Genomic DNA, 20,018 nt, shown 5'->3' with positions numbered 1-20,018 from the left:
ACCTACCTAGAGCGCTTTTTTCCCTGCACGTGCCGAAAACTGCTGCACGCGCTTACAGCGGTCAACGCTGTCTATTAGTGAGATTAATACTTCCCCAGTATGTTTGCTATTCATGCTGACAAATGCTGCACACACGATGGCACTGGCACCCTATGAAGTGCACAATGCATTTCTGATATTGCACACCAATATGATGTTCTCTACAGTGCAATGTAAAATAAATAAATACATTTAAAAAATAACATGTAGGCTAATTTACGGTTTAAAAAAATGTGTTTACCAGAACGTTTAACAGCCTTAAATGCAGGCTACTATACAAATATAGGCTATTATAATGTTAATATACTAATTTACTAATTATAATTATACTAATTACAATAAACTGACAAAAGATAGCCTATTTAATAATATACACAAAGTACCATCATGGTAACAAACATGACACTAAAAAAAGAATAATAATAATAAATAAATAAATAAAAACAGCAATTTCAATGAGAAACCATTAAAATGTGAGAGGATTCTGGGAATGATGATTTATAATTGTTTTTACAGGTAAATTATAATGAAAATGTATTACTTCTAAAATGTAATACTTTTTAAAATAATGCGCATTTGACAGATTTTTACAGTCAAATTACACTGTAAGAAAAAAGTCAGTAGAAAAATGGATGTTTTTGCAGAAAATTAATAGTACAATTTCCATTAAGGACAATTCCTTCAACCCTAAAACACCATTTCAAAATAAAACACCTATGAAAAATCAATATGAAAAATTACTTATATTAACACTATAAGGCTGTATTTTTACAGACTTTTCAGAGTGTATTTCAGTTTTTCACCAAGTAAGGGAATTTAGCCTTAATCAATTATTGTAGCATATTGTTCATTATCTTTTATTTATTTTACAGTGTACTACATTTTGTAGAAATCTACATTACTTTAATGCCCAAATACATAACATTACTCCAAATGTTTTTTTTTTTTTGTATGCATATGACATTTCTAAGTAAGCAGCTCACTAGGTTTTGGCACATACAGCCACAGTTCAGTTTTTTCTGCTTTCTAGGATTGAGCCCTCACCGCCCCTTAAATGCAGCAAAGAGATGTATTCAAGAGAGATCTTCTCTAAGTGTGTGATGTTTTGCCATTGTTTAAATGAACAGCCTATAAAATAAATGCATTACTCCACTGTCTTTCATCTGTGGTTTGGAGCCATTTGCACATAACTGTTGATTTATATTATAATTTATCATCATGGACATATTATGACCTGGCTACAGATGTATAGGAAGTACGATCATTTTTACAACCTGTTTATTAGCTCAGTAAATGGAAGACAGTCTGTTATTCATTTTATCAATGTTTTTGATTAATCTCCAAACACAAGCTGAGGCCCCTAAGGATTCCTGCTATTAAAACATGCTGTAGGAGTATTTAGGGGGACCAGGGGTACAAACCGTGCTTGAACAGAGACAGCATTTGTGCGCACAAGAGCTCTTTTATTGGGACTTTGGGCGTTGTTTTTATATATGAGCTGGCGCTCACTGGATTCCCTGAGTGCACATCACCTGAAGCCACACACACGCCGCTGATAAGATCTGGAAGAGAAACATGCATTTCTGCTCACATCTGTGCCCATTTAGCACCGGTGTCAACATATTGTGCAATGAAGTCAACGTTCTTTGTAAAATAAATGCTAAAAAGATGTTGTATGAATGCCAGAATGCTCCAGACCAACTATCACATCATATTGAGAGGAAATCAACATGCCTCGTGTCAAATGATACATTTTTAGCATTTTGTTCTTAATAAAAAAGTCAAACATTTGGATATTGAGAAAATGTTTTGGATTAAAGATCTTTTGATTGTGGGTATTAAAGATGAAACTAGAGATTAAAGATGAAACTAAAGTGTTTATAAGAATCTGCACTTGAGTCAACAGGACTGGTCATGAATGAGTCATAATTAAAGGTCATCCAAAAATGACAATTTGCTGAAAATTTATTCACCCCCAGGCCATCCAAGATGTAGATGTGTTTGTTTCTTCATGAGAACAGATTTGGAGAAATTTAGCATTACATCACTAGCTCACTAATGAATGGAGGAAGAGTTATTATGGATGATGGACTCATATTTTAACCAGAAGCGGTGGTTTAAAGTTAAAAACCTCTTAATGATGGATTTGTTTCTTACAAACACGCAGCTTTTCACTTCACAAGATGTTAATGATGGACTGGAGTGGTGTGGATTACTTGTGGATTATTGTGCTGTTTCTGTGACTCTCATTCTGACGGCACCCATTCACTGCAGAATTTTATATTTGAATGTATAAAGTTAAAATGAAATTTAATTCAACTAATTAAAAGTTTAACAAAACAAACAAACAAAAACAACTGCAGTGCAGTGCCAAAGAAATATACTTCATAAGAGTGATTCAAGTTTTCTCTCTTACTTAAAATATTTGGCCATGAAAATATCTTACATGAGTGAGTACACATTACTTTCCCCAAAAACAACAACAGCAAATCCACCTTAAATTTCTCTGATGTCCATTTTAGCTCAAACCTCCACATTCTGAGTTGCTGCCAAGCTGTTACTATCTTTAATGTTGACTTTGCAGAACACACAAACGCTTTTAGATCTCTCTATTAATAGAACAACTGCTCATAAATCTACTAGATATTATGTCTGACATTTAAAAAAAAGTTAGATATTTTAAAAATCTGTCCTTTATGGGCAGCTTGTTCAAATTCCTTTGGTCACAGTCACCTGGTCTCATTGACTCAGTGATTGTTCTGAGATGAATGTAGACATAACAAATCAACAAAAGAAATACAATCGATATTTTCTATTTTTGTTATTCTTTACAGGCACGTTGTGGCTTATTGAGTGTTTTTTCTTTTCTTCTTTTTTTAAATAAATTACCGATATACCTAAAACACATTCAATGTCATTACAATAAACTAAAGAAAATATTAATATATGGGTAAATCTAGAGTTAAATATGCTTTTAAAAGTAGTACATATTCGAACATGGCCAGAATGTGCATGCGTTGGGACACAAATTGTGAATTCGTCTTCATAAAACTGTAAAACTGTGCATCTTTACAGAAATTATATATCAGGACCCATAGAGACCAATTATTAACCGTTATTTATGTCAGCAGCAGTGGAGGGATGAATGATATATAATATATCACAACCTCAAGCTCTCAATGGATAACAGATTGTTGTTGTGAAACATGTTTTATAATGTCTGTGTGCATAAATTATGTATTGGGATTATACGTTTATAATCTCACAGAGTGCTTCAACTACTTTTATTGTCACCTATGAACATGTTAAACACATACTCTTTTGTAACTCCAAATCTGACCTTTTTTTTCTTCTTTTATGGCCTGAGAGAAAGTGAGAAGATGAAAGGAAATAATTAGAAGAGAAGCCAGCAGAGTCTGAGGAGATGTTGAATTTGGCATCGCGAGAGTGTTATTAAAAACCCTTCCCCTCATACTAACACTAACTCTATTTAATCATCTACCACTTCCTGTAAAACGGCACACTTTTCATTTTTAAGCTTTCAAAGGATCTCAGGTTCTCATATTTACATATAGTCTGTTCAGAGAGGCCTTTTTTTAGTCTCTAATTTGGAAATGATTTTTATTTCCTGCAATGAGCAGTTTCTGAAACATGATTGTTTGAAGTCAGTCATTTGGTTCTGCTTTTATAATCTATATTCTCAGTCCGGTTTAGAGTATTACAGAGTATTATGTAGATCTACTGTCAGCCTGTCCTGAAAGGGATTTTTGTGCATATATGACCGATCACATATCTGTTTCCTAGAAGGTAAACAGCCAAGTTGTTATAGATCGAGAGGGGCCAGTAGTGAAAAGTGGGGCGGCTGTTAAGCAGTTTTCAGCAGAGGCTAGTTGTCAAAGAGAGGGATGTGAGCGGTGGTCAGACCTCTGAACAGCTAAATTTGAGGAATGTGTGTTCGTTTTATATCCTGGGGAAACTGAATCTTGTTTTTGGATGAAACCTGAGAAAACGGTGTATACAGCACACACAATATAGGAGAAACTATTAATGTGCACAACACAAGGAAATCTATAACATACATTTTCCACTCCCATTCATTCTTCATTCAATTACCTGAGCCATAAAGAGCAGAATATGTGTGTGTGTGTGTGTGTGTGTGTGTGTGTATACCTAATACTGTATATTAATATTTTTAATGTTTTAAAAGAAGTTTCTTATGCTCATCAAAGACAAATACAGACAAAAACTAAAACTTTATTCCTGTAAAGCAATGCTGAATTTTCAGCATCATGACTCCAGTCTCCAGTGTCACATGATCCTTCAGAAATCATTCTAATATGCTGATTTATAATCAGTGTTGGAAACATTTGTGCTGCTTAAAATTTTTTGGGACCTGTCGTGCTTTTTTCAGGATTCTTTGATAAATAAAAAAGATAAAATTAATAGTGTTTATTCAAAATAGAAATGTATTGATACAATATACTATTCAGAAGTTTGGAGGAAAGGTCAGTACATTTTTTCCTTCTTTTTTTTAAAGAAATTAATACTTTTATTCAGCAAGGATGTGTTAAATGGATAAAAGGTGACAGCAAAGACTTATATTGATTTCTATTTTGAATAAATGCTGTTCTTTTAAAAATTTACTCTCCCTAAATTCCCGATATTGTAACACAAAATTTCTATTTATAATCAACACTGTTCTTTTTAACCATTTATTTGTTAAAGAATCCTGAAAAATGTATCACAGGTCCCCAAAAAATACTTAGCAGCACAACTGTTTCTACACTGATAATAAATCAGCATATTAGAATGATTTTATGATGACACTAAAGACTGATGAAAATTCAGCGCTGTGTCACAGAAATAAATTACATTTGAAAGTATATTAAAATAGGAAACTAAAATTAGAAATTGCAATAATATTTCACAGTATTAAGTTTTTGTTTCAGCATTTTTGATTAACTAAATGAGCATAAGAGACTCCATTAAAAAACATTTAAAATCTTACTAATCCCAAATTTTTGAACGGAATTAGCATGTGCGTGTGTGTGTGTGTGTATACATATACACACACACACACACACACAGACACACAAATAAACAAAAATATTATATTTATATATATATATATATATATATATATATATATATTCAACAACAACGTAAAGCCAAATTATGTATTTGTGTGTGTGTGTGTGTATATGCAGTATATATAGACATTAGTCATATGATATTCACGGCACAGGTGATTGGCTTAGAAAGTTCTGTGGTTCTACTGCGGTTCTTCAGTATTGTAGTATAGACTTTCTTGGTTAGAATATGCTGTGACTGTTGAATGCCTTTCAAAAGAGAAACAGTCTATACACACATAATTGCATAGTTACAGCATCTACCAGCAGACGATACCTGCAGAGGAACCAGCCAAACCCTGATCTCCTGGCAAAACCATTTACAAACTCTTTTTTCCTCAGATACTCATGAATGGAGCTCTGTGAACGCTAGTTACCCTGTTCCTCCTGTCAGCTGACCTGAACTGCTTACCATCATCGAGTGAAGAGTTTCTTCTTCATTAATCATGCAAACAGAGCCAAATGTTAGGTAATTATCAGTCTCATCATAGTCATGAAAGTTTGAAATTGCTGTTGTGTTTCGGGTTTATCTGAGTTTGTTCTTCCCACCCTGAATCCTCTTTAGAGAAACATGTAAACACGAGTGGGCTGCGTTGCCCTAAAATAAACATATTCACACACCCCCCTTCGTACAGCCATCCACAGGCTCACACACTCCACAGCTCAAACCCTAATCCAAACACACCTGCTCACACTCATTTCACCACACTGGCGAGTTTGGATGTCTGGATTTGATTGGTCTTGATTGGGCGGAGCCGGGAGTTGGAGCCGCGGTGTTTGTGGTTTTACACTTACACAGAGATGTTTTTCCCTGATGTGACACGCTGACTCTGCTGTTTTTGAAATTAGACAAGGTTCTTGACCCCAGTGAACCGCTCAGGCAACATGTTCAAAACAGTCCACAATATCTACACTGGTTGTGATAACCTATCAAAACGTGCTAATACTTCTTGGTCACTTAATATATTAAATAATATCAAATTGCATACAATTAAATTACATAATTTTCTTACAAACTGTGCTTTAACAGTTAAAGAGTCATGGCCTAGTCACTCTTAGAAGAGATTGAACCTTTAGAGTTCAAAAAAGAACTTTTTAAAGTGAACTTCTAGCTATCAAAAAGGTTTAAAGTTGACCTTAAATGTTCTATAATGATCCACTGGCTATTTGGCAGTTATTTTGAGAACCTTTGTTGTTGACTGAGTACCGTTATTAGAACACCATTTGCTTGTTACATTAGTAAATTACTAATTCACAAACTCAGTATTAATGAATTTACTCTTATTCAGTTACTAATTGTGATGTCAGATGCAGTTGTGACCTCCATCAGTTTAACCAAAATGTTTAGGCTGAGTTTATACAATGTGTTTCGTCTGTGCCCCATGACCACCTCATATATCTCTAAATTGCACAATAACCTTCAGGGCACCATGTTGTTGTCAATTTTTAGAACACAAATTAAAAATCACAAAAATCAAAGTTCAGTTTTATGTTCATTAATGAACAAGAAGCTATTCTGTGTTAAATTGAGAGGGTGAAATTCTTACCCCTAAAAATAAACTTTATATTCAATTAGATTCAATCTTCATATTTTACACCTGTACATCCTTTAAAATTTCACATTCAGCCTTCAAATCTCAGATAGCCTACTAATTCAGCTCAGAACATGACAAATGACAAAAGTGAATTATTTTTTATGAATTATAATTTTTTCTTTCTTTCTTTCTTTCTTTCTTTCTTTCTTTATTAGTAGTTTTATTATTGTTATTATTATTATTATTGTTGTTGTTATCATTATTGTACTATTATTATTACTATTATGATTGTATTGTTTCGATTTTGAAAATAAAAATAAACAAAACAAAAACATTTAAACTAGGCCGAGGGTGGGTTTGGTGCGTATAACGCTCTTGGTTACTCACATAACCTCGGTTCCCCGAAATGAGGGAACAAGACATTGCTATGGGAAATACTTTTTCCTCGCAAACTACTGAAGCCTTATTGAATCACGCCAGTGAAACTGGCCAATGGCGTTCAAGCGCGTGAAATATGAGCGGGAATCCCACTCTATATAAGGCAGTGCTTGTACGTCATCCATTCAGGAATCTTTGACTGAAGCAACTTGGCATTGTAAGATCCTGAGCTCGGTGACACGGCAATAAGAGCACTGTCTCGTTCCCTCATTTCGGGGAACCGAGGTTACGTGAGTAACCAAGAGTGTTCCCATTCAATTCGGTCACTCTACATTGCTTTGGGAACGTATAAAATCCCGCCGTGTCACAGCGATGGAGCCTGGCTCAACTAAGTATGTTAAGTTTCACATTCGGTGCCGTAATGAGAGCGGCAATTATATTTGCCGCTCTTGGTAAACACAGCTCAGGTCTACAGGACCTAGTCGAAACCATGTAAAAGTCAGGGGGGGCGCGGCAACTACACGATGCCGCGTCACACCAGGGCCGGAGGTAAGTCCGGTGAAACAGAGAATGTGAAATGGCGGCGGCTTCGGTGCTTTCACATATAGATTAGTTGAAATTGTTTAGTTTCAATGAAATCATGTGTTATGATGCACAGCCATAGTGGTGCTCAATAAGCAGAGAATGATGGTGATCAAGTCCTACAAGACGTGGTGAACTATATCAAAACATTGTTGTTAGGGACAGCCTTGAATTGGTGGTGCATCAATACAGGGTGTATACGACCTAGTCGAAACCACTGATACACATCTCAGATCATAGCTGAGGCTGAGTAGGCGCATGCGTTGCTCACACTGACAGCACATGCGAGGCAAGCAACGACAAATCTAGGTTATAAAACCTCACGAAAGTGCTGGGTGACGACCAGCCTGCCGCCATACAAATGTCCTGAATAGCCATGCCATTTGCCCAGGCCCAGGATGAGGCGAGTCCGCGGGTTGAGTGGGCCCGAACCCCTATCGGACATTCCGCACCCTTAGAGCTGTAAGCCAAAGCAATTGCGTCGACGATCCAGTGTGACAGCCTTTGCTTGGACACAGGCAGTCTTTTTGTGCGTCCACCAAAACATACAAATAGCTGCTCCGAGAATCTGAACTGTCTAGAGCGCTCGATATAAGTACGCACCGCACGTACAGGGGACAGAAGGAGTGTAATAAGCGGCTCCGTCCCGGGTCTGTGTTTCGGGGCGGAAAGCAGATAGTGTTATGACCTGCGCTTTAAAGGGAGTTGAAAGCACTTTAGGCACATATCCTTTTCTAGGCTTCAAGGTGAGTCTGCAATCACCTGGCCCGAATATATGAGTCGTCAATTAAAAGCACCTGCAGGTCTCTAACTCGCTTAACAGAGGCCAGCGCGAGCAGGAGCGCTGTCTTGAGAGAGAGGTCGCAAGCTCGCTGATTTAATGGGCTCAAACGGGGGTCCCGTGAGAGCGTCAAGCACTAGCGCCAAGTCCCAAGTGGGTAGAGTAGAAGGGCGAGGAGGGTTCAGTCTTCTTGCTTCTTTTAAAAACCGTATGATCAGGTCATTTCTGCCGATCGGGTGATTTTCGACGTGCACGTGAAAGGCTGTTATAGCGGCCACATACACTTTCAATGTGGGTGGCATACGACCACTATCAAATCACTCTTGGAGGAAGGCAAGAATTATTGGTATTGAGCAGTTGATTGGGTCTTCTCCCAGTGATAAACACCAACTTGAAAAAACTCTCCAATTATGTGTGTAAAGATGCCTCGTGGAAGGAGCCCTAGCCTTAGAGATAGTGTTCAACATGCGCTGAGGAAGTGCATCTGTTACTGGCAAGCTCCGTCGAGTGGCCAGACATGAAGGCTCCATGACTCACGATTTGGGTGCCATATCGTTCCATGTGCTTGAGAGAGGAGGTCTCTCTTCAGTGGGATAATCCACGGGGGGCCACCAGCATCTTCACCAGTTCTGGGAACCACGGCTGATTGGGCCATTTCGGTGTCACTAACAGAACAGATTCCTTTTCCTCTCTGATTTTGAAAAGCACGCGAGGCAGAAGTTTCACTGGAGGAAAGGCATACTTGCATACTGTCGGCCAGCTGTGAGCTAGTGCATCCACTCCCAGGGGAGAGTGTGTCAGTGAAAAAAACAGCGGGCAGTGAGTGTTCTCCGCTGATGCGAAGAGATCCACCTCCGCCCTGCCGAATACACTCCAAATCATTTTGACTGTCAGAGGGTGTAATCTCCACTCCTGGCGGATTACTCCACCCCTCGACAGTAAGTCGCACCGTAGTTCAGGCGTCCGTGGACATGTACTGCCCAGATGGAGTGTCGATTTGCCCACAGAAGGAGGTCTCTCGCCAGCCGCAGCAGTGGTCGCAAGTTCACACTGCCTTGGTGATTTATAAACGCTACCACTGGCATGCTGTCCGTCCTGATGAGAACGTGATGGTTAAGAATATCTGTGAGAAAGCACTTGAGTGCTAGGTGTACAGCACGGAGCTCCAGACAGTTTATGTGCCATGACTTCTCCGTTTCTGACCACGTCCCGAAGGCTGGTCCATCGCATACGGCTCCCCAGCCCGTGCTCGATGCATCTGTCGTAGCATTCTTTCTCCTGATTACTTGGCCAATATGAACACCCCGGCGATACAGAGTCATATTGTGCCAAGGGGTCGTATGCAAACAGTCGCGCGTCACTTTGATGCGCAAGGTGCCCGTGCGCCATGCGTTCTGTGGCACCCAGCTCTTTACCTGGAGCTGAAGTGGTCGCATATATAGGAGCCCTAGATTGCACACTGTCGAGGCAGCAGCCATCTGGCCGAGCGTCCTCTGAAAGCATTTTAGCGGGGAAGAACGCCCTAGTTTGAAGACTGCGAGAGAGCTGATCAGTTTTTGTGAGTGCTCCTCCGACAGACGCGCTCGCATATTGATTGAGTTCAGCTCCACTCCTAAAAACGAGATGTTCTGGCTCGGTACCAGCATGCTCTTTTGCATATTTACAGTCAGCCCTAAGCTCTGAATATGAGCAAGGAGTCTGAGTTTGTCGCTGAGAAGTGCGCTCTCTGATTGGGCTAAGACTAGCCAGTTGTCGAGATAGTTAAGGATGCGTATTCCGCTCTGCTTCAGAGAAGAGAGAGCAGCGTCTATGCATTTCGTAAACGTGCGAGGGGCCAGGGATAAGCCGAAGGGCAGGACCGGGAATTGGTACGCTATCCCCTCGAATGCAAATCTCAGGAAGCGCCTGTGGCAGGGGGCTACCTGAATGTGAAATAAGCATCTTTTAAATCCATGGAGATAAACCAATCTCTCGGCCTGATATGTGAGAGGATTTGTCTCAGCGTAATAATTTTGAACGAGCGCTTTGAAAGCTCGCCGTTGGGGGTGGGGAGTTTAATACCACGCAAGTGTGAGAGTGAGTGATGGGGGAGAGGGGAGAAAATTGCACTGATATTGTGGTGAGTTTTTTTTTTTTTTTCGACTCTATTGCACTGCATAGTGGAACAGTCAAAACACAAACATGACAATTGCTCTCGCCACCCGCAACAGGCTGGGGGGGCATGGTGAGCAAACTCAGCAGAGCGAGCGGACTTCTTCAGTGGTTCGTCTTCGGCGCTGGGTACAGCTTTCCTCCTCCAGCATCAGGAACGTGGTTTTGATTCCCGTGCCGGTGGCCCACCGTTTCTGTCAGGACGGGGTCTCTGGCCCTTCAAGCCCTGATGGCGCTTTGGCCACGGTTGTCTTGATCTCACCACCGGCTCATGTTCACGCTGAAGAGCAGCAGAAGAGAGGAGCGGGAACACGCAGGAGGTTTCCCTCCAGCGCGCTTTCCGGAGCATCGGGGGAGGGGCGGAGATCAGCGGTCATGAAGCACACTGGAAGGGGACCTACAGCAGGGGGGTGACGAGCACGTGGGCACTGAGCAGGCGCGGGCTCATCATCTGATCCTGACAGATCCGCATCAGAAACTCGCGGCACTTTCCTCCTTGGCTCGAAAGAGGCTGCAGAGGAAGAGCGCGGTAGAGCTAGTTGGGCGAGTTCATAGCCTTGGACGATGGCCACACGGAGCCTGAGAGTCCGGAGACTCATATCTTGGCAGTGGGGGCAGTCCGACCCCCCAAGCGCCACCTCTTCGTGGGCGCGACCCAGGCAGAAGACGCACAATTCGTGGCCATCAGAAGATTCGATTGGCTCCGCACAGGAGAGGCAATCACGAGTCATCTTTGCTTCCGAAGCTCACCGGTTGACAGCAGGGGAAGAGAAGGCGTGTCCACTGCAGCATGTAGATCACGGTGAGTAGTTTTTTCTTGTTGATTGGTTTCTTGCTTCTAGTAGAAGGTTGGTTGAAGGAAAAGGTTCTGAATGAATGACACACAAGCACCTTTTCAACCTTTTCAAAAAGGTTCAAAAATTAACCTTTAAGGTTCCCCCACAGTTGCAATCTCCAGGAACCTCAAAAGGTTAATTTTTATTTTTTTTTTTAAAAGGGTATGTATCTGTCACGTAGCACTCGGGGCAAGGAGCGAGGAGACACGGAGATTTCCCATCGTCAGGTTTTATTTAAGTCCCAAAACACAGACCATGGAGATCGGGGTAAGATGAACAATACCGGACACAGGGGCAGGGAAACACAGGGCTTATAAACACTAGGAAATCAACAGGGAAGAACAGAAACCGATGCGGGGCAATTAAGCAGGGCTGGAGACAAAGGAACTAATGATGACAAACGAGGACAGGAACAGGAAGGCCAAATATGGGCACGAGAGGAAGGGGAAACAAGACACAGGACTGACAGTATCATTTCCCTCTAATATTTTAAAGTATTAGTTAATTTAATTTAATGCGTTTCAAGTGAATAAACTTGTATGTAAACACTTTTATATTATTAATTTGAGTTCTTAGTGAATAAAATATGTATATAAAGCAAAGGCATTGAATATATTTATTGAATAAGAGTGTATAAATGTGTGTGTGTTATAATATTTATATATGTTTCTGTATTAAATATTAAGCCTAACTATTTCCTTAAAGTTCACCATAGTGTTATGTAAAATTGCACCAGGAATCCCTAAGAAGAGAAACAATTTCAAATGGGAAAAATGGCAATGAAAGACTTGATTTTCAAGAAAATAATAAACTTTTAAAATATTTTATTACTATAATCCTGAGGTAGAACTGAACTATTTACACACTTTAATTTATTTTCTTTTACACACACACACACACACACACACACACACAGAGAGAGAGAGAGAGAGAGCATCTCTCACATGCTACGAAAACGGATCACACCTTAAAGAACTACATTTCCCATGATGCAGTGCGAGCAGGTGAGAGTTCAGGGGTCAGAGTGAAGGAATCCGCGTGTTGCTGCTACGCGAATGTAGCGGAAATGCAAACATGCTACAAAGTTTTTCATAAGTTTCGCGCGCGCACCCGTTTTTAAACTCATCCCCATTCCAAACATGAACTCAAATATTACAGACGCCTCGCAGGACGAGCTGATCAATTTAATATATCAACATTTAAAGGACAACGGCTACAAGAAAGCAGCCAACGTGTTGAGAAAGCACGCGCCCCAGGTGCAGATATGTAACTTATATGTGTTTGAGAGAGCGAGTGCATGCCTGTAGATCAAGAGACTGTATTATCACATGCATTTTGAAATATGTCAATTAAATATAATGCATTTCAAACGCTTGCATATACCAACTTATTTGGTGTTTATCACTTCAGAGCACACTGAAATCACTGCCTATCAGTGGCAATACTACAAGATGTCCATAAACCATAATGCATTAGTTAAAACTGTATTTCTACCACTGTAGTTGGCACTATGTGTTAAATATGACTTGAGTGGAAGAAACAAGCTTTTTAAACTCATGCATGTAGTGCAAATGAACTTTGTTCTGTGGTTACTGATATTAGTGCCTGGATACACTAAGCACCAAATAAGATTTACACACGCTGAGGTCAGTGAAGCAGTCCACAGTGCTTTATTTGTTTTTATTAAATTCGATGTCAGACGAGCTCAGTATTGTGATATGCAATTGTCTGAATGCAAGTAATGCTTGTATTAAATATGGCTGTCAATTACAGGTTGAAACTGAAGCAGTGAAAGCATCCTTGAGCGAGATCTTTAAGAAGTGGGCAAGGTAAGACGGTGCATGTGTGTCTCATGTTGTAGGCTTTATTGAAATGGTTTCAAACTAATTTATCATTTTTCTTCCTTTTAACAACGTGATGCGTTCAGCTCAGATGATGGAGATGGTATGTATATCAGAGGCTTTATTAAATATTATTTATCAGAAGATTTACTCTATAAATCTGAGTACTGTACATGAATCATTTTAATGGAAATCAAACTGACTATGTAAAACTCATATGAAGTTATCACTAATATTAAAAGAGACCAATTGCAACTGTTTGAATCCACAGGTGTTCGGACTCCTGAGCTCAAGAGTCCTGGAAAGAGCAAGTCAGGAACCAAGTCTAAGATCACAGCCCCCTCTGCTGGTAAATCAGATGTTTATATTGTGATATGTGTGTTTGAGCAGTGTTTTTGTCTGACATTTATCTGGAGCTGCCAAGGATCTGACAATCTTACACATCAGTTTGCTGAAAATGTACTCACCCTCAGGCCATCCAAGATGTAGATGAGTTTGTTTCTTCATGAGAACAGATTTGGTGAAATGTAGCATTACATCGCTTGCTCACCAATGGATCCTCTGCAGTGAATGGGTGCCGTCAGAATGAGAGTCCAAACAGCTGATAAAAACATCACAATAATCCTCATGACTCCAGACCGTCAATTCATTTGAAATGTAAAGCTGCGTCTTTGTAAGAAACAAATCCATTATTGAGACCTTTTTAAATTCAAACCATGCATGTCCTCTATCCATATTATCGGATTTGGTTTTGAGAGAGGACAATAAGAGATGGACATTTTTTCACTGGAGGAAGTGTTATGGATTCATATTAGTGCCAGAAGTGATGGATTTGTGAGAAAGAGTGTTTGTAAGAAACAAGACATTAATTGGTTGGACTGGAGTCACATGGAGTATTGTGATGTATTTATCAGCTGTTTGGACTCTCATTCTGACGGCACCCATTCACTGCAGAGGAGGTGAGCAAGTGATGTAATGCTGAATTTCTCCAAATCTGATGAAGAAATAAACTCATCGACATTTTGGCTTGCCTGAGGGCGAATACATGAAGCAAATTTAAATTTTTGGTAGAAATGTTCTTTTAAATAGGAAGAATTTAAAGCTTTATTTTTGACGCATGTAGTACACACATTCCTAGATGTGATAGAGCTGAACTGTGATACTAACCCTCAGTTAAAGTTTCTTTAAGTTATTTATATTTTTGGTTGTTTGTTTTGTGTACGGAAAGTAGTTGGTCCAAAAAAGTCTGTGAGCAACAAGACAACTTCAGGATTGGCGAAAAAATCAACGGTATTTGATTTAAAACTGACCAAAATATTTTACCCTTATGACTTAACTGAGCCACCATACAAAAGTCATCTGACATATTCATCACTTGCTCTACTCCACAGAAACAGAAGGAAAAAGAAACTGTGACAAAACCAAGGAAAAGAAAAAAGTCGGTGCCTCCATTGGCCACTGCAGGGAATGATTCCGATTCAGACTCGAGTTTAGATGTGGAGAAGTGGAGGAAAATGGTTTCTCAGATATCAGGTGAGACAAACTGTAGAAATGCACAATAGAACACATTGAAAGGTTGTAGTGTATCACCTGCAAATGGGTAAATCACACAAACACCATGCTTAACCACAAAATCAAGAGAAAGATATACAGGCTTAAGCTAGTCCCAGACTAAAATGCACGTTTGAGCTGTCTCACCTGAAAATATCTTGCTCTGACATCTTAAAAATATGTCAGTGTCATTGTTCTGTCAAGATGCATACCATAATACTTTCAAGGCATTTTTGTAAAATTTGCTTAAATATCTTAATTTAACTAAGGCCTAGTCCTGGCTTAAGCTAAGCCCCGTTTGTGAAACCGGGCCATTATTTATTTATGTTTAAAGGTACTTAGCATAAAGAAAATGAAAAAGTTGTTTATTGCATTGTGACATTATTTTCATGACATTTAAGAACATTTATTTATCCCCAAATTCTCATCATCATAATGCAAAACAAACAATCTTAAGACATCTTATTAATATTATTTCAGTCAGTCATTTAATAAAATAAAAAAAGACTATTAGTAGGATCACCATTTGAATATAATGGGAATTATCCTCCAAAAAAAAGACTTGAAAAGAGAAATGAATCTGGATGAATTGGAATAATGAGAGGAACATTTGCTTAATGTTCATGAAAATATCACAATGTTATCTCTTTCTCTGTATGTATCAGCATATTAGAATGATTTCTGAAGGATCATGTGACTCTAAAGATGAGTAATGGCTGCTGAAAATGAAGTGAAAAGTTATCATTATAACCATAATTGAAAAAAGCTGCTTTCGTTATACTTTTGTTTTCTTCTTCAGGATTCTTTAATGAATAGAAAGTTCAAAAGAACAGCATTTATATGAAATGGATATATTTTCAAACATTATAAATGCTTATACTACATTATAAATTCCAATGCATCTTTGCTGAATAAAAGTATTGACTTCTTGGTGTGATGTGTTTACATAAGATTAATACAGAAACATGAAATATGATTATTGAAGCTTGTCTGTTGTAATCAGATGCTGATCGAATGAAGATGGATGTTCTCTCGATCTTGGATACATCTCCTGTCTCCTCACCTGCAAAGTCTTCAGCAAAGGGAAGGACGACAAAGAAGCCGGCAAGAGCTAAAAAAGAGGGAAACCCAGCAAAGAAATCGACCGCCAAACCTGATGATGTTCCTGTAACGACTGATGCATCCGAGACTCCTTCAAAAAAGTCAAAAGACAAAGATTCTGCAGCTATTTCTGAACATCATGAAGTTATGACACCATCCAAAAAGGCTGGGAATAAGAAAAATAGTAGTATCTCAGGTCTTCATGTGGTTAAGAGCCCTAAAAGAGCTAAAGCTAACTCATCTGTTCAGGATGAGACTGATAAACCAGAAGCACATCATGAAACTAATGGACTCTTGGAAACTGGCAAAGTTGCCACTCAGTTGACAAGGACTAAAGACGTTGGTGTATCAGATTCAGAAGCCAATTGGACTCCTAAAAGAGTTCACTTTAAAAAAGATAATAGTTTTTCAGAGCAAGTTGAGACCAATGTTTGGAAAGATAATGGTACCTCGGAAACCAGCAGCACTGAAACCCCATCTAAAAAGGCTAAAAAAAAGAAAGCGCAATCTGAAGCTAGTAATGTTGAAACTGACAATAGTCCCTTAAATATTAAAGAGGTTAAGAAAGCTGCTAGCAAGCTGAAAGAAACTAAGATTACGATGGACGCTACCTCTGACCAATCAGAGACGCCATCAAAAAAAGTGAAAAGCAAGAAGCCTAATTGTGTTGTAGAGCCAGTTCCTGATGAGACGCCTTCAAAGAAGGTTAAAGCTAAGAAAACGACAGCTGAGAAAGATGATGTCTCTCTAGGGTCCGTTAAACCTGACACTCCCTCAAAAAAAGCCAAACTTAAGGCCAGTAAAAGCCATTCGGAAACAGTTGAGCCTGAAACACCATCAAAAAAAGTGAAAAACAAGAAGCTTAAAAGTGTTGTAGAGCCAGTTCCTGATGAGACGCCTTCAAAGAAGGTTAAAGCTAAGAAAACGACAGCTGAGAAAGATGATGTCTCTCTAGGGTCCGTTAAACCTGACACTCCCTCAAAAAAAGCCAAACTTAAGGCCAGTAAAAGCCATTCAGAAACAGTTGAGCCTGAAACACCATCAAAAAAAGTGAAAAACAAGAAGCTTAAAAGTGTTGTAGAGCCAGTTCCTGATGAGACGCCTTCAAAGAAGGTTAAAGCTAAGAAAACAGAAGGTCTTTCTGAGATTGACCAAGAAACGACAGCTGAGAAAGATGATGTCTCTCTAGAGTCCGTTAAACCTGACACTCCCTCAAAAAAAGCCAAACTTAAGGCCAGTAAAAGCCATTCGGAAACAGTTGAGCCTGAAACACCATCAAAAAAAGTGAAAAACAAGAAGCTTAAAAGTGTTGTAGAGCCAGTTCCTGATGAGACGCCTTCAAAGAAGGTTAAAGCTAAGAAAACAGAAGGTCTTTCTGAGATTGACCAAGAAACGACAGCTGAGAAAGATGATGTCTCTCTAGAGTCCGTTAAACCTGACACTCCCTCAAAAAAAGCCAAACTTAAGGCCAGTAAAAGCCATTCGGAAACAGTTGAGCCTGAAACACCATCAAAAAAAGTGAAAAACAAGAAGCTTAAAAGTGTTGTAGAGCCAGTTCCTGATGAGACGCCTTCAAAGAAGGTTAAAGCTAAGAAAACGGAAGGTCTTTCTGAGATTGAACAAGAAACGACAGCTGAGAAAGATGATGTCTCTCTAGAGTCCGTTAAACCTGACACTCCCTCAAAAAAAGCCAAACTTAAGGCCAGTAAAAGCCATTCAGAAACAGTTGAGCCTGAAACACCATCAAAAAAAGCTAAAGCCAAGAAAGTTAAAAGCATTGAAGAATCTGGCGAGGAGGAAACGACAAGTAAGAAGCTCAAAACAGCCACATCGGATGCTGATCTGCCACAGTCTGGCTCTACAAACAGCTTTTCAAAAAAAAGAAAAGTCAAGGCTGCTGATGATATGGAGATCCCGAATGGCGTTCCTTCAGAAACGCCCTCAAAAAGTAATAAATCTCAAGCAAAGACTGTAGATGCTGATGGTTTGGGAAATGAGGAAACCTCTAGTCACGATCTAAAAACTCCTTCCAAAAAAAGAAAACACATAAGGGAAGAAGCTTGTGACGTCCCAGCACCAGAGGAGGCCACGCCAGAGCCCAAGAAGGCCAAGAAAGACAAAGAGAAGCAGAAAAGCAAGGAGGGTGAAAATGCAGATGCTCTTCAACCACCACCAGAAGAAGCAGCATCCATTCCTGCAGAAACAAGTCAGAAGAAAAAGAGTGAGTGATTAAATATGTATATCTTGGCTTGAGGCTTTATTTTACGGCTTCTTTCAGTTTTTGTTTGCTTGTGTTCCCTTTCGCATTGAAATGGTGTACAGAGATGAAAAAGAGAGCTGAAGAAACAGAGGAGATAGTCCCTGATGATCCTCCTGTGTCTGCTCCAGATGAGGAGGTGGTATTGCACAAAAAGGTAAAATTGGTGAATGAATTGCATTATTGAAATGGCACAGTTTCTAAAAGAAAATAAGTAGAATTTTCTCCATTAAAAAGTCATGGAAGTTGTGTTTTTAAACGTTGAAGAGTTGCTAAAACAGCTCATTGTGTTTCTTAAATGGTCTTTACTTGGTCTTAAAAAGTCTTTATCTTTATGAAACCAGCAGAAACCATATATAATAATAAAGCTGAACTTGTTCTGTAAGTAAATGACTTGTACTGCTCTTTTATTGTCCAGAAAAAGAAGTCTTTATAAGAGAACCAGCTCAGTAGTGATGAACCTCGTGGACTCAACAGCACATAACGGATGTAACGGACCTCCAGACTTCAGTTCTCAATCTCATGATCTCGACTGAAATGATTATTTAACCTGAATGCATGCTCCATGCCTATTGTATGGATCATGTTTGTTCATATGTAAGTCAGCGTTTTTATGTCTTGTATTTTTATGAGGAGGTACCTTTTTGAGTAATTTTTTTTTATCTTGTTTTTCTATTTTTGATAACTGGATATCCTGTGATTAAGATTTTATGCCTTTTGTATTCTTTTAAAACCAATTTGTTTTAAATCATGTTTTATTTTAATTTTTTCATATGATAGGTTTTCTTAATTTTTTTTTAATTAAAAAAAGTACAATGGCTTAAGGTCAAGCACTAAATTATATAAATGTAATTTTGTGATAAAAATTTATAAAAAGAGGGTCACATTGTATTTGTCATTTTTGATTCAAAATACACATCGGATGGTTTTACTTGCACCCATCTCCTCTCATTCTTCAGACAGAAATGCACTTCAGATATCAAATACATATGTTGGCATATTTCCTTTAAAAAAAACAAAAAAAAAACAGGACATTTGGGTGGAAAATATATTGAATTAATAAAAAATAAAAAAAAGTATCAACCGTAAACCATAATTTCTTGCTTGATTTGCTTCAGACTGTAGAGACATAAATCTAAATTCAGTCATTTTGTTCTCCATTTTCCCAGAAGATACTATACATTTTCAAATAGTTTAATAATGTCTTTCAGGTTGAAATAAAGAAAACATCCAAAATACACATCTTATTACACTTTACCTATTTCCATCTTACAAAACCTCTTTAATTTCCTGTTTATTTTTAAGTATTTGTTCCTCATTGACTGCTTCATTAACGGGGTTGCTCATCACTCGCTTTAACATTTATTTCTAAAAACATCTTAAACTACATAAAAACCTTAAAACTAAAACAGATGTCAATGAAATGACAATCCAATATAAAGATATATGTTCTGGAAATGTATGCAAATCAATGCATATTTAATTGTGAAAAGCATCATTTTCATATGTAACAATGATGTATTAGAAAATTATTCAAATTTTGTCTTATTGTGTGAGAAATATTATTTACATTTGTATAACGCCTGTGTAGTGTTATAGTAGATTTTTGTCTAAATGTTTTTCAAGACTGAAAATCAGTAACCGACGAGGATGGGATTCGAACCCACGCGTGCAGAGCACAATGGATTAGCAATCCATCGCCTTAACCACTCGGCCACCTCGTCGCGGCTCCGTGCGGTCGTCTGGAGCACGTGCGGTTTTAGGGTGATTCTAAAAAGGAACGCAACTCTTTCATTCTACAAAAACAGCACTGTATTTCTACCGTGATACTTCTACA

General features: G+C 38.7%; 1 protein-coding gene across 3 annotated transcripts; it reads left to right on the top strand.

Moving 5' to 3' along the window:
- The first annotated feature begins 12,437 nt into the window (after nucleotides 1–12,437).
- On the top strand, nucleotides 12,438–19,062 carry LOC306853720 (uncharacterized protein). 3 transcript variants are annotated; one of them, XM_079391348.1, is made up of 9 exons: nucleotides 12,481–12,687; nucleotides 13,205–13,260; nucleotides 13,359–13,375; nucleotides 13,544–13,621; nucleotides 14,504–14,562; nucleotides 14,664–14,805; nucleotides 15,827–18,145; nucleotides 18,247–18,338; nucleotides 18,600–19,062. In XM_079391348.1, the coding sequence occupies exons 1-9, from the start codon at nucleotides 12,571–12,573 to the stop codon at nucleotides 18,615–18,617; spliced, it is 2,898 nt and encodes a 965-aa protein (XP_079247474.1). In that variant the 5' UTR covers nucleotides 12,481–12,570; the 3' UTR covers nucleotides 18,618–19,062. The 3 variants fall into 3 exon arrangements, with proteins under 3 accessions (XP_079247475.1, XP_079247474.1, XP_079247473.1); XM_079391347.1 differs by having other exon boundaries at nucleotides 14,501–14,562; XM_079391349.1 differs by lacking the exon at nucleotides 13,359–13,375 and having other exon boundaries at nucleotides 12,438–12,687; nucleotides 13,205–13,276; nucleotides 14,501–14,562.
- Nucleotides 19,063–20,018: the final 956 nt, after the last annotated feature.

The sequence above is a fragment of the Barbus barbus genome, assembly GCF_936440315.1.
Source record: "Barbus barbus genome assembly, chromosome: 33".
In the NCBI taxonomy this organism is placed as follows: Eukaryota; Metazoa; Chordata; class Actinopteri; order Cypriniformes; family Cyprinidae; genus Barbus; species Barbus barbus.
This window is presented reverse-complemented; position numbering and strand designations above follow the sequence as displayed.

Excerpts from the sequence above, each read along its gene's own strand:
- LOC306853720 (XM_079391347.1), top strand. The coding sequence starts at position 12,571 with ATGAACTCAAATATTACAGACGCCTCGCAGGACGAGCTGATCAATTTA. Across the intron at positions 12,688-13,204 it reads TGAGAAAGCACGCGCCCCAG|GTTGAAACTGAAGCAGTGAA; the intron begins GTGCAGATATGT and ends TGTCAATTACAG. Across the intron at positions 14,806-15,826 it reads AATGGTTTCTCAGATATCAG|ATGCTGATCGAATGAAGATG; the intron begins GTGAGACAAACT and ends TGTTGTAATCAG.